Source organism: Mytilus edulis, chromosome 3 (genome assembly GCF_963676685.1).
Source record: "Mytilus edulis chromosome 3, xbMytEdul2.2, whole genome shotgun sequence".
In the NCBI taxonomy this organism is placed as follows: Eukaryota; Metazoa; Mollusca; class Bivalvia; order Mytilida; family Mytilidae; genus Mytilus; species Mytilus edulis.
Genome location: NC_092346.1, coordinates 47,297,554 through 47,312,144, shown reverse-complemented (window position 1 = coordinate 47,312,144; position 14,591 = coordinate 47,297,554). Strand labels below are relative to the sequence as shown.

The 14,591-nt window shown below is 32.0% G+C and overlaps 1 protein-coding gene across 2 annotated transcripts in view; it reads right to left on the bottom strand.

Annotated features, from left to right (window-relative positions):
• LOC139516681 (serine-rich adhesin for platelets-like) overlaps nucleotides 1-1,127 on the bottom strand; it is a 39,810-nt gene extending 38,683 nt beyond the window's left edge. Inside the window, exon 1 of one of the 2 annotated variants that reach the window (XM_071306907.1) lies at nucleotides 297-1,127. In XM_071306907.1, coding sequence (XP_071163008.1) covers nucleotides 297-746 — 450 coding nt within the window. In that variant the 5' untranslated portion in view covers nucleotides 747-1,127. The remainder of the gene's footprint in view (nucleotides 1-296) is intronic. The other variant, XM_071306908.1, reaches the window with a different exon arrangement.
• Nucleotides 1,128-14,591: the final 13,464 nt, after the last annotated feature.

Below are 14,591 nucleotides of genomic sequence, written 5' to 3'. Positions count from 1 at the left end.
ACTGGTCTCTCAAATAGTGGTTTCAATCGTTCTCAACGTGCAGAGAGCATGGAAATCTCTTTACACGAAACTACGAAGTTATCTCTATTCTGGCAAGACGTAGCTACGAATTTATACATCCCGTGCAAACAACGTTCGGCTAAATATGAAAGCATTTTAAGACGAAGGACGAAAGACAAAATTTCAATACCTCAGTCCACTCTGAGTTTAAATAAATTGAAAGAAAAAAATTGCACTAACATTATAAATTCTAAATGCTGCTGTTTCCAAATTACAAACAAAATATACTTTCTTACCCGTGGCCATTGTTTTGAAAGGAACTGACCAGCCGTTAGTGGGTCTAGTAACATTTTCCTCCATGTTAGCATCTGTTCATCCTGACGATTGCCACCATTACTTGAACTTGACGATGCATCGTCTGTGTAGTCGGCAGATTGATCAAGCCTGGTTGAACTTGATACTGCTGTTTTAGTATCTTGAGTTGCTGAAAGGGACTTCGTTGATTTTTCAAATGCTCTGTTGTTATAACTTCCGGTTTGTTTTCTGGATTCACTTACTCCATGATCACTTTCTGCTATGTTTTCTCCGACATTTGAAAAGTAATCAAATCCTGCACTGTAACTGTTTCCAAGCCTCCATTTTGGAATTTCGTTCAAATGAAATGTTTTCCCGTCACCAGCACTGTCGTAGACATTAGACCGACCCAGATCTGGTGCCGTTTTACCAAGATATTTGTTGTCAGCCATAATGTATTAGTGCGATTTTCGAAAGTATTCCATGTGGTGCAATAGTTTATCCAATGAGAGAACGGAAAAGTTGTGTGATAATATCTGTGGAAATTGTACAAAATACAACATTGAATCGGACTGATATTTCGCTAAAACAAAAATAAACTGGAATAACAACTTGCTAAATATAACCGGGAAAATATACAATCCAGATCACACTTGAAATAAAAAGAAAAAAATATTACTTTCAAAATTGTTGCAATTCAATTTTCTTTTCTTTTCGGTGCTTATTATTTCATACACAAATATTCAACAATATCATACTAAATTACTAATTAGAATAATTATGTAGCATTGATTTAAACCTGATATTGTGTACTTCCTTGTTCTTTATTTATTTAGGTGCAAGAATGGTATTGAATACACTATTCAATCGTAACAAATGATCAATTGTTCGTCCAAGGTATTTGTTAATTGTGCGTAAGCAAGAAATGTTTAAATACTGAACTAACGATAAGTTATTCTTCCATTGAGTGGTATTGGGTGTTCGTTGTTAAAATATATAATGTGATTCTCATTTTATTTCTATACGTGCATTTAAAAAAATCTATGTTTAAAATTGCATAATCGATAGAAAATCAATAATTACATAAGTATGCATATATGGTTTATAACATAACGGTAAATATTATTGATAGGTTTACCCAACAGAGGAGATCTTTAATCTTTCAATGTTCCTGAAGTTGAATGAACCAAGGTATCGTTTTATTGGTCTAGCAAGTACTATATAAGTTACGGTGTATATGGTAATCTCAAACGCTTCTTAAATATCTGTCTGAGAAATGGTTATTTCATATGTGGTTCTAAATCGTATAAAGGGTCAATGTATGTAGTGGAGTAAAATATACGAAGGCGTACTCTTAAAAAGAGATTTATAGACACTTCATATATCTGTCTGCTCCCTAGAACTATTAAAGATTGTTGTTGCGCGTCTACATCATTTACAGAAAAGAGAATACAATATGGGATGTAGATATGCATTTCTGAATATATTACAAATAATTATTATTATACACCCATCACACCTGTGTACATGACATTATGTTCTTCTTCCTTTATATGATTTATAAACATACTAAATTTCCTCCATCTAGCTACCAACTGAGAATTCCAAAGTACTCCATGTTATTACCCTGACCGGATATACACGTACATAAACTTTCCCGTTACCAAAGTGTAATACACAAGCAGCTGTATTGTGTTTTGTTTTTAATTTTAATTTGTTTTTGATATCTTCGCTCTTATAAATTATTAAAAAAGAATCAATTTGAACATCACCTTTTTTAATTCACTGTACATACAATATAGTTGATACCCCACATTTTTACTTTATAACGTTATATTCAAATAATAAAAGTTTACTTTAGTCATCATTGATATGTTCATATTTATAAATTAACTGTTAACAAAACATTGACTTTTTGAAATACTAAGGCTTTTCTACCGCTGGAATAGAATACCTTAGCTGTATTTGGCAAAACTTTTAAGAATGTTTGGTCCTCAATGCTCTATAACTTCGTACTTTATTTGGCCTTATTAAAAAAAAATCATTCGAGTGTCACTGATGAGTCTTTTGTATTTACGAAATACGCGTCTGACGTTAATATAAAATTTCAATCCGGGTAGATCTATTTGCATTAAATTCCGGAGTTATGTTTCTTTAGGTGATCTTCAGTTTTATTAAAGTTTTATAATCGCGCGAAAACTTATCACAAGATATGCTTTTTGTTCTCTTTTAAAACAGAGCAATTTTTTCATCTTTTTCATGTTACATTGATTTTTTTTGGTACGAATGTCTGTAGGAAACATTGACGTTATCAATTTCAATTAAAGAATGTGGGGGTTATAGTACTGTATAACCACAGTGTATTTGTCGAGCGAAGTACGGTATTAGTCCAGCAGATTGGTAAACAAATTGTTGATTTGATGATAAAAGCACCAAATTCGGCATGACTGTAGTTCTAGAAGTTTAAAAATATATATTAGCTATGGGCTCACAATTTTAATATGGCGACTTGTTCCCAGATGGCCGCCATAAAATATAACAATTTGCACATCTTTTATACAAGGTCAGCTTCCAGGCCAAATTTGGCATGACAGTAGTGCGGATTGTTTGAAAAAAAATATCAGCTTTTATTCCTTGTTGCAGTTTAAAAATGGCGTTTTTTTTCCCAAAAAGGCAGCGGCAAAATATTAAAGTCAACAAATATCACTTATACAAGTTCAAATTTGGAATATATTAAGCTAGGTAAACACAATTTGCGACAGTAAACTCTAAGTTTTACAAAGGCCAAGATTAAAAATTACAATACAGTTGTCTCCTAAGTGTCCTAGTATGTCAAATTTTTGTACTTAAGCAAACCACCATCAAAGATTAGTGAGAAAGTATAGAAAATTGTAAGTTCGGTACCAATTTATAATTCTCAATTTTATTAGTTACTCTAAAGAAATGAAAGAAGGACACATTTTTTCTGGTTAAATCATACAAAAATGTCGCTCCAGGATATATATAATTATATAGACTCCTGTGGTGGTCTTCTCGAAGCTATCTTAGGATTAGGACGTGTTCTAAGTCAATCTTATGACACGTCCAAAGTCGTGTTCTTGAAGCCCTCTTAAATAATGATACCGGTATGTAACTTTATGACACCTGATAAGTAGTCTTAAGATCATCCTATCTTCACCCCAACTTAATAAACTGTTTGGATTTCGCTTTTTACTCATTATTTTACATAAAGACGGACATGAAAAGAAACGCACCATCGGGTTTTACTCCACGTATATAAAGAAATAGTGCATGATTTCAAACTGTAAACTTCTTGTTTACGATAACACTAAAATTCAATTTTCATTCAAAAAAGTTTTCCAGTTTAAATTGAAATCCTTTTTATATTATTTATTAATTGGAGGGATCTGTTTGTGCTAAAAATGCGTCCTTTTGCGCCACAACTTTTTTCTCCAATGCTACATTTGCGCCACATGTTTTAAAACTACATAGTAACATTTGCGCCAAAAATAAAACATACGATTCCGCCAATTAGAAGAAATTCAATAATGACTTCCCTACTCCTTTTTTCGTACTTGGAACCGGCAGTTTACACGTCAAATGTTTCCTTTTCTGAAACATATCTTATTCTTGCTGCTGCTGTAAGGGTACTTCCCAATTTAATATATGTAGTAGCTTGTAACTTCACTTTATTGTCCAAAAACACAAACATTGAAGGAGGAAATGCATAAAACAGTTAAAAATAATTCCTAATAATTATAAAATCATTTATTTAATAAATACTTGTAATTATAAAATTTGTAAAGAATTTTATTGATTGGTTTCGTCATTAATATTTTTTTATCAAAACATTGCTTTGACGATTTAAGATTATGATATGTTTAGGACGTCTTAACATAAGATGAGTCTGAGATAACTTCGAGACACAGCTCATGAGTGTCCTCAGATGATCCAAAGTACATCCTAAAATTGGTCTTTCTATGATGTATCTTAGGACGAATCTTAGGATACTTTCTTGAACACCGCCCTAGGACTCAATAGTTTAACTTAGTCTATGTAGAAAGATTACATTTTTATACATTAACACAAACTACCTTAATAAAAAATTGTTGAACAAACTATTTCTTATTATTAATTTAGTTTGATAAAAGGTTAAGAATACAAATAAACTATGTCCTGGTTAAAATGAAGGTTCGTCTAAAATATGTGCATACAATTCGAATTTTAAGAATAAACATATATCACACTAGGATTGTTTTACGTTTCAATCATTTGATCAAATAATTGTTTGATGTCTAACGTTTTACCTAATAATACTAAATTATAACATTTATTACAGTTTAAGAGATCAGATACTTTGCAAATACCATACTTCAACATAATCAACTATCTAAAAGAATAAATTTCAGATAGAAATAGGGGGCACCATTTAACTTCAATGGAAAAAAGGGGGGTTATAAGGTAAAGGGGAAATCTGGATTCAGAATATTTATTTTGTCTTTTGTCAACAGCAGACCACAATTTAAAGATAAACGTTGTTCCCTAGAGTTAAAAACAATCACCCCATATGCCTTTATCGTTCTTGTAAAATGCATACATGGTGAGATGTGCCAAAATGTACCACCTTCAAACCATTGACTGTAACAGAAGCTAAACCAAGATGAACTGAAAGCACAAAGAGATGTCCACACACTATTGTTAACACACAGTATCTTTTATAATGCCGTTTTAGCAAAGATTATGTATTTTATTTTGGTAAAAGAATACAACTGTGTCAGCTATGTCAGAGTTGTTTTTATATTTTCTAACTATCATTCTACATAGTGAAATTTTACTGCATTCATAACGTATGACCACGCCAATTATATTAAAGACATGTCAAATAATTATTCATAGCATTGTGAGAATTGAATATATGAAACATTGTCTAAGCTTTCCAGCTAAATTGAAATACATGTAACCCTTCAAACTTATTGGTTCTGACATAATTTATAATTTGATATTCAAATTTCCAATTAAGGAATTACTTATCGGTCATTATAGAATCTTAAGGACTCTTTTTTATTTCACCAAACGAAAATGAAAGTCACGTTTGTTATTTTTTTTCGTTTCCGCTTTTTAACATAATACACAGAAAACCCTAGATTCTGAAATGGCACTATTAAGTAGTCCTTAATCGTGATTATCCTGTATATATGAATTTCTTCTGTCCGAAACCTATGTAATTTGCCGCGTCCCCTTCTGGTAGAATGTTTTAAAAACTATTTTAAATAATCGGGTTTCCCAAATCTGAAACCCGGATGTTTAGTGAAGGCAATAACAGAATTACGCCCATGTTGTGGTGTGTTCATTGAATATTTCCCAAGATCAATTTTTAATAACTTGTCAAAAACAAAAGATTTAGATTCAAAAACTAGTTCGTAGAATAATATATAAATTGCTAGAATTTTTTCAATTGAAAATAAATAACTCTTTAGTATTGTTGCATTTACAAAGCACTTGGACTTTTCAATGCTTAGTCATGAAAGATTAAATATATAGTTTATGTAAATTTGTTTTATTAGGCTTGATCAATAGAAATCGCAGCAAGTCATTTTAAAATCACTCACTTATAGTTTAAAGTTAATATATGATGAACACTTTAACGACATGACTTTTATTGTAAAATAAATAACCTATAAATATAGTAGACATGTTTGAATTATTAACAATCTCTTTACATATTTTTAAACAGATAATTCGGTATGTTTGGCCTTGCTCGCACGGAGAAATGATAATGCAAAAAAAAATATGACAGCCGGTAAATTTTGATTCTAAGAAAGATAATATTGAAAATCTCAATTAAGACGTTAAAACTTTTAAATACAATGTATATGTCGTGTATATGTTATTATTTTGTACAGGTTATTACTGATACAAACATTTTATACAAGTAATTAATTACTTGTATGAGGCAATCATACGAGCTATTACCTGTACAAATACAATTGTACAAGTAATTACAAGTACATTTTTTACTGAAATAAAGATAATAACATTACTGTACAAATCATTGTTCAAACTTAGCCTATTTGATGTTCTCCACAAATCGTTTCCCTTTAAACAAATAATACAAATAATAATTTATGACTTACACCTAAAGGTATAAACTTTCAACATATGTGTAAAGATGCAAAACAGTGTAAAAAAAACTATGTTGAAAGAATTAACTTGTGGCATGACGGTTTTCACATGTTTAAGATAAAGAGAGAAATTTAGAAATTTAAAGGAAGCCAAATTAAGCACTTCAAAAATATTTCTTACAGTAGAATGGTGTTTTGAATGCAGCAAAAATTGAAAAACAGTTAATGAACTTTGATTAGAACAGCACATTCCAAAAGATGATTTAAATATTTAGAAATTGGGGACAATGTTATTATACCAGTGCAAAGAGTAGACCAAGGTCCGACGAACAAGAAATATCTAGGGAGTTGTGCCGAATAATGCTAAAAAATTATATAAAATAGGAACAAAAGTTGGAATAATGATTGGTTTAATGAGTTAAAATGAAATCGAAAATTAATAGATTCAAAGAAAGGATTTGACAATGTTGGACATACCAGAGAACATTGAGGTTAACGTCATGAAAGCAATACAACCGCTATATTTCAAGGCCAAGGCACATGTAAATTCAAAAGATTGAGCTTATTGTGTAATTCCAGATGTCATGCTTACTTGGCTTGTGCAAATAAATAGATTATTTGATCTATTATGCTCTACTTCTGTTTCCAATATATGATATGACATATGCAACATTTTATCATGATTTATGTTTGAAAATGAATGGTAGAATTGTTTTATATTTTATTTTTTTGTTGCTTTTGACAACTTTGTCACCTTGCACCAGTAGTCTGTAATTAAGTGGCAACAGGCTGTTTAGCTGAATTTGCTCATGGTGTCATGTTATCTTATGTTGTTACTTTGCGCCCGTCGTTTGTCTATAATCTTTTAACATGTAAAAAATAATTATACTAATACACACTTAAAAACGAAAAGAAAAACAAACACGGTATACATTTAAAAAAATCTTAAGGGTTCCACGGAATCCAATGTCACGCCTACGTTTGGTGTTCATCGCAGGCTCAACAAAAATATTCATATTGATACTATCTTTTGATTGTAAGAAGCTTCTGTCCAAGTTTGGTTTAAATCCAGGATAGTTTATGAATCTAATAAATGTTTTAAAATCTTTTAACTGCAGACTGTATGTAATTTTAGCAGGAAGAAAAAACTAAAAAAGAATATGTGGTTTGATTGCCAATGAGACAACTGTCCACAAGAGACCAAAATGACACAGACATTAACAACTATAGGTCACCGTACGGCCTTCATCAATGAGCAAAGCCCATACCGCATAGTCAGCTATAAAAGGCCCCGATAAGACAATGTAAAACAATTCAAACGAGAAAACTAACGGCCTTATCTATATAAAAAAATGAACGAACAACAAATAGAATCATATTCAAAACAGTGTGGCTGTGGCTATTGATTGACTACCTAAATTATCCCATTGACTGGGACAGGTTGTGTGAACGTTTGTCTGTAACGACCACTGCTCACTATGTACTTTTTAATGACATTTAAACTGTGAGGTCACCAAAGGTTCTCAAGCCCTAAAAAAAGTTATTCGAAAAACTAATCAGGAATAACACGATGTTTTGATTTATATCAATAATATAAATCAAAATATAAAGGTTATTCCTGATTAATTTTTAGAATTACTTTATTATTAAAGGCGTTAAGAACCTTTGATGACCCCACGGTTTAAATTCTATATTAAGTAAATAGTGAGCAGTGGTCGTTACAGACATACGTTCACCTAATCTGTCCCTGTCCATGTGATACTTTAGGTCGTCAATCAATGGCCACAGCCACACTGTTTTGAATATGATTCTATGTAACACATAAACAAACGATAACCACTGAATTACAGGCTCCTGACTTGGGACAGACACATACATAAATAAGTCCATGTATAAGTAAAATACAGATACACAGGTACAAAATTTTAACAAAATTTCCTCAATACTAACTTTTGATCATAAACATGCTTCTGTCCAAGTATGATACATATCCAAAATAGTATAAGAAGTTATTAAATTTTTTAACCACAGAGTGATTATGTTTATATATATCAACGTAGCATAGAATGAAATTCATAACAGTGTAGCTATGGCCATTCATTGACTGGGGAAAATTAGGTGAACGTTCGTCTGTAATGCCCACTGCTCACGACGTACTTATCATAGAAATTTAAACTGTGAGGTCACCAAAGGTTCTAAACGCCTAAATAAAATAATTAAAAATACTAATCAGGAATAACCTTTGTAATTTGAAAATAAATAAAAAATTTAAATGGCCTTCAACACGGAGTCTTGGCTCACACCGAACAGCAAGCTATAAAGGTTGAATACTTAAAATTCTTTACATGATTTTTTGTTATGGTTTGACCATCAATTTTCCTAATATGATATCGTACGTTCTTTCAGATTATTTTTTTTACTTAATTGGCTTTAAAAGTTACAATGCATGATGTCGTCTGTTTATGTAGTTCATATGTGTTTTTCGTTTCTCGTTGGTTTTCCCGTTTGAATGGTTTTACACTAGTAGTTTTGGGGCCCTCTATAACTTGCTGTTCGGTGTGAGCCAAGGCTCCGTGTTGCAGGTCGTACCTTGACCTATTATGTTTTACTTTTATGAATTAATTTATTACTTGGGAGGAGAGTTGTCTCATTGGCACTCATACCACATCTTCCTATATCTATCTATATCTATACATTTTTTTTTCAACAAAAGAATACATCACAAGAATATAAGTTTTGTAAGAAACGTGAGAAATTGTGTTGGACTTGAAGATAAGGCAAAGTGACAAATATCTGAAAGAATGAATCGTTTTATGGTATTAAACAAAGAAATCAAATGATTTTTTAATTATCCAGAACTCTTCACAAACAAAACCCACATATATACGCATTGAATAAATAGTAGGCCATTCTTAAATGATCACACCGTAGAAGTAGTTGTGCTCTTAATCAATGAGATATTTTGTGAATTAACCCCATCAACTTAATAGTTTTTTTTACAATGGATAAACCTATTTTTTTTTATTATTTTTAAATAATATCATCTCAGAACATTATTATTCTTATAAATGACACGGTTGTATGTGATGATTATAATAAATATTTAATTTAAAAACAAATTCCTTTCAAGCTTTGTAAAAAGAAAGTTTCATTTTATGTATCGGAATGTGTAACGAGTGAATATTTCAATCCCCACTGGAAGGCCTCCGACAGACTGGGTGAGCATAAAATCATAGCCGTTGACAAACAAGTTACAACCTACAAACGTTTTACTGTCGACCACACTGTTATGCAATTAATTCTATCAGTTTAAGTGCATTTAATTATAATACATGATAGAGTGACAAAATCCACCAAAGAAAATTCAATTTCATAAGTCGAAAATGCTGAGTAAAGCCAACCGGGAGTGATTTCAAATAAATGTGCATGGCCGGTAATCAGATCCTGTTCCACATGGGTCACCCGTTGTGTTACTCATGTAAGTACAAACCCAGTGATAAGTCTTATTTGATAGGTTACATTCAAGGAAAAGAGAACGTGATTGTTTTTTACGACAACTGAAATATATCCACCGTCATCTGTGAAACAAATATTACATAACGGTCTACCCGTGATAGCGTCCATTAAATTTTGAAGAGTTGATTATAACTTCACCACTGGCAACTATTGGTTTACAAAATAATTCCTTGAAAGTATCAACCTTTTATCAAATAAATCATGATAGGAAATGCATGTTCTGGAATATCGTATATCTACTTGGAGATTTATACTCTATATGTGATCTTAAGGAACGAAAAAAACAACCCAAACTAAGTAGATAACAGAATCTCTGTTCATCAACAGAATGGATACTTAGTCCAGCTTGTTTTTGCAAATTTTTAAAGGCTGAACTTTATCAGTGTATTTTCAATATAACAACATACATGTAGGTATGTAGCAGTTCAATAGGTTTATATATAAAGTGTGTCCATATATAAAGAGTTGCAAGTATAAAAAATTAGTCACTGATTAATGCATATTTAAAAAAAATACTTTTGAAACATGCATCAATAAATAGTAAAGAAACTGTGAATTAAAATAACTAATATCATATATGTTTCCAGCTAACTTATTATAAAAAAACCAATAGTTTTAGACATTCAAGTCGATGTTTGAGAGCGTAAAGTATTAATACCTTGCATGTATTACATAACAGTGTAGTATCTATTTTAAATTTTTGACGCATTTGAGACACTGCAATTGAATCTCCTTTGCTAATATATACATAAATATAATTTACAGTGTCATTTTGCAATCTTATATAAAATTAAATATCTTTTAACATAAAAAAAAAAAGAAAAACCTAGTAATATGGATATTTGTTAACAATTATATTTTTAGTACTCACATTATTCAGTTTTGATATAATCATTTCCTGGTAAAAACTACTATACGTTAAAGTTGATTCAAAGGGAACAAAGTTTATGAGAGCTTTATTCTAACTGCATATGCAATTAAAATATTATATATATACACTTCAATGTCCCTATATACAATCTAAAAAGGCATGTTAGTCAATAATTAAAACAAATAGATTGTATTTTTTAGAATAGAATAAATGCGGTACAAGTGTTTATAGACTCGTTCTCGGTTGTACCAAGTTGGAGAACTATTTGAAGTTAATCACTGTTACTGTTTATTTAGTCAGAGTGTTGCTGTTCAGTCATAAGCATACACTAGTTTCCAAGCAAAGACCGAAGCCGGGGTACTCGGCAATAATCAAACATGCATACGTCTTAGTTTGGGATTGTTCAAAGATTCGACGACGTTGATTCCGACATTGAACGTGTAACCTATGCTTAATTTGCTTTTGATGCGATAACTTTATAATAACTACGACATTGATATATATCAACAGCGCATATAATTGTTTAACATATAAAGATGCTGAGACATATTGGTTAGACAACCTGCGATTTTAAAAACTAAGCGGGTTTTTTTTTAATTTAAAATGTATTACATGGCCTCACCAATAGAGAGAGACCATTACGTATAATACATTTTGGAACTTTCGTCTTACGTGAAGCTTGATGCTTTACAAACTTGTTGAGTTTTATTAAGATTTAGGTTTAAATGTAACTATGCCGTAGTATTTGGTTCACTTAACAAAACTGAAACTTCCGAAAATTCTAGCACTTTATCTACTTTTTGATTGCTCTTCGTTAAGTTATGTAAATAGAAGATGTGGTATGAGAGCCAATGAGATAACTCACGATCCAAGTCAAAATTTATGAAAGTAAACCATTATAGTCTAGGTAAAGTCTTCAATACGGAGCCTTGGTTTACACCGACCAGCAAGCTATAAAGGGCTCCAAAAAATCATAGTGTAAAACCATTCAAACGGGGAAACCACTGTGACGGTCTAATCTATATAAAAAAAACGAGAAACGAGAAACATTTATGAACCACATAAACAAACGACAACTACTGAACAAGAGATTTCTGACTTAAGACATGTGCAAACAATTGAAGCGGGATTAAATGTTTTAATGGTATTAAACCTTCTCCCTTATCTGTAACAATAGTGTAACATCACAACATATTAAGCCTTTTTATAGAAAACTTCTCAAAGACCAAACTATGAAAAAATCGAACAGACAATTAGATAAATGAATTACAATCCTTTGAAAAAAGCTTCCTTTTTTCTTAATTAAAACGCACGTATTATAATTTATAGAACATCTCCATCTGGCAAAATTGACATTAGATTAGTTCGGCCATTCTTTTTATGTCCGTTTTCGTAATTGGCGCCACATGTTTTCATGATGTTTTTTTAAACCCTTTGCTTTTAATGTTTGGAAATCAAGTCAAGTGTTTCTTTAAAGTGTATATTAGACCCTTGTTTATCATTTGCTGGTTTTGTTAATCATTGGGTTTTGTGTCTTTCATTTTTTTATGTTATCATATCTCTCTTATGAAAATTTAGATTATCAGTAATATACGATGTACCAAACCTTAAGCCTCGGTCACACCTTACCTGATAGCTCGAACGGACGCCTAACGGATAACTTTTTTTCAATCCGTTGATATCCGTTAGACGTCCGTCCATATCCGCTGATGTCCGTTAAGCGTACGTTTCATCCGTCGACGTCCGTTCTGTCCGGTGGAAAATTTTGAGCATGTTCAAAATTTTGAACGGACGTACAACGGATAAAATGTCCGTTGAACGTCCGTTTGGCGTCCGCTTTGTACGGTACTCGTCCGTTTCGTTTCCGTTTTGTATCCGCTACGTGTCCGTTATACATCCGTTGGAGGTCTGGAAGATAAATTCACCAACGGACTTCTACCGGACGTTTAACGGATAAAACGGACGTTGAACGGATGAGAACCGGACTTCTACCGGACGTATAACGGATAAAACGGATCATGAACGGATCTGAAACGCATAAATACCAATTGAAAATTTCGCGTGAGAAATGCCAATTATTGGTTTGTCAGATTTCTTAAGGTTCATGAGTTCATAATCGATCTTAGAGTATAGGCACGTCTTCACAATCAAGCAGTTCTTATTCAGGCCAGACACTGCCCTTTGGAGGAATTTTGAAGAACAAACCAAAACCAGTTACACAGAAACATTTTGAATATTTATGCGATTTACATGTATTATTATTGTCGCCTTTGATTTTTCAGTAAATCTTGTTCATCCGTTTTATCCGGTACGCTTCCGTTAGGTGTCCGTTTTATGCGGTACTCGTCCGTTGGATGTACATTCGACATCCGTTCTGTCCAGTACGTTTCCGTTTCTCGTACGTTGCATATCCGGTGTGTGTCTGTTATGCATCCGTTACACGTCCGTTTATTCGTTCAGTACATCAACGGACTCCCAACGGATAACAATTTTGTCAACGGACCACTTTTATTTTCATCCGTTAAGCGTCCGTTCGTGCTATCCGGTAAGGTGTGACCGAGGCTTTAAGATCCGGGATACTTGTTTTTTTATCATAATTACTTTAAACCAATATTGTCTTGCCAATGACACAATGATGATGCAATATAAATCTTGAGCTGCGTATCTTAAATCGTGATGAAATAATAGTAACATACAAAGACACATATTAAATGCTTTGTTGCTACCTTTTAAAACTAGTCTAAATATAAAGGGAACACAAAAGAAAATGCATATCCTGTTTTACTAGTTGACAAGCAGATATAAAAGAATATTGTATTCAGCAATGTAGAAACGACACTTCTCTCCTTCTACAATTAAAAATCAATAGAGAGGAAAAACAAGACGCCATATGGAATTTACTGACCCCATATATACCATATTAGGTCACTAGCACACTATGTAACTAATAATATTGTATTCAGCAATGTAGAAACGACACTTCTCTCCTCCTACGATTAAAAATGAATAGAGAGGAAAAACAAGACCCCACAACAAACAACAAACAAAAACAATATTTACAACTAACAAATAGAAGTGAATTTTAATTTCGGTACAGTACTTTCCGAAATTTCTTTAATTTTCTTAATTTTAATGAAAGAGATGTAAACTATATTGAATATTTCATGCATTTCGGGTCGTCTATTGTAAAATCGAGAGGACGATAGTGGTAATAAACTTCTTAAATTTTCAGAATAAACTTAGGCCGTATTTCTTTCTAACCAAATTTTGTAAACGTTGTGTGTAAAGTTGTTGTTCCAATTTGTGAACTGTCTTTCTCTCATTCTTACTCGATTTATCCTTAAATTGGCCCTTTTCTCGACCTGTTGATTATGTTATAGGTAGCATTTGTTTCCAAATAAAATTTTGTAAAAAATTTGTGGCGTGTGTTGTTGTTTTATTAACGCTACAAAAGTAGAAACAAATACATCGTATAATCAGTGTTTACTGACCCTGTTTGAACATTTCAATAATGCATGCACATATTGTTGGCAAACAGACTTTTTACAAACGTAGATACAAATACGTCATTTAATCAGATTGAAGTGGGAAACAAATGTAGCGTTTGGACTAACAAAGTTAACGATGAACGAAAAACTGTAGACGCAGTTTCAGCGAGTGCATAGTTTGTCAAAGTTTATGTCAACTTTGCAAACGTAATTTATGTTAGAAACAAATGATCGAAACATGTGCGCGCTTTATAGCCGTTTGCATCGTTTGTTTTAGAAAATGACACGGTTTATGTTCTT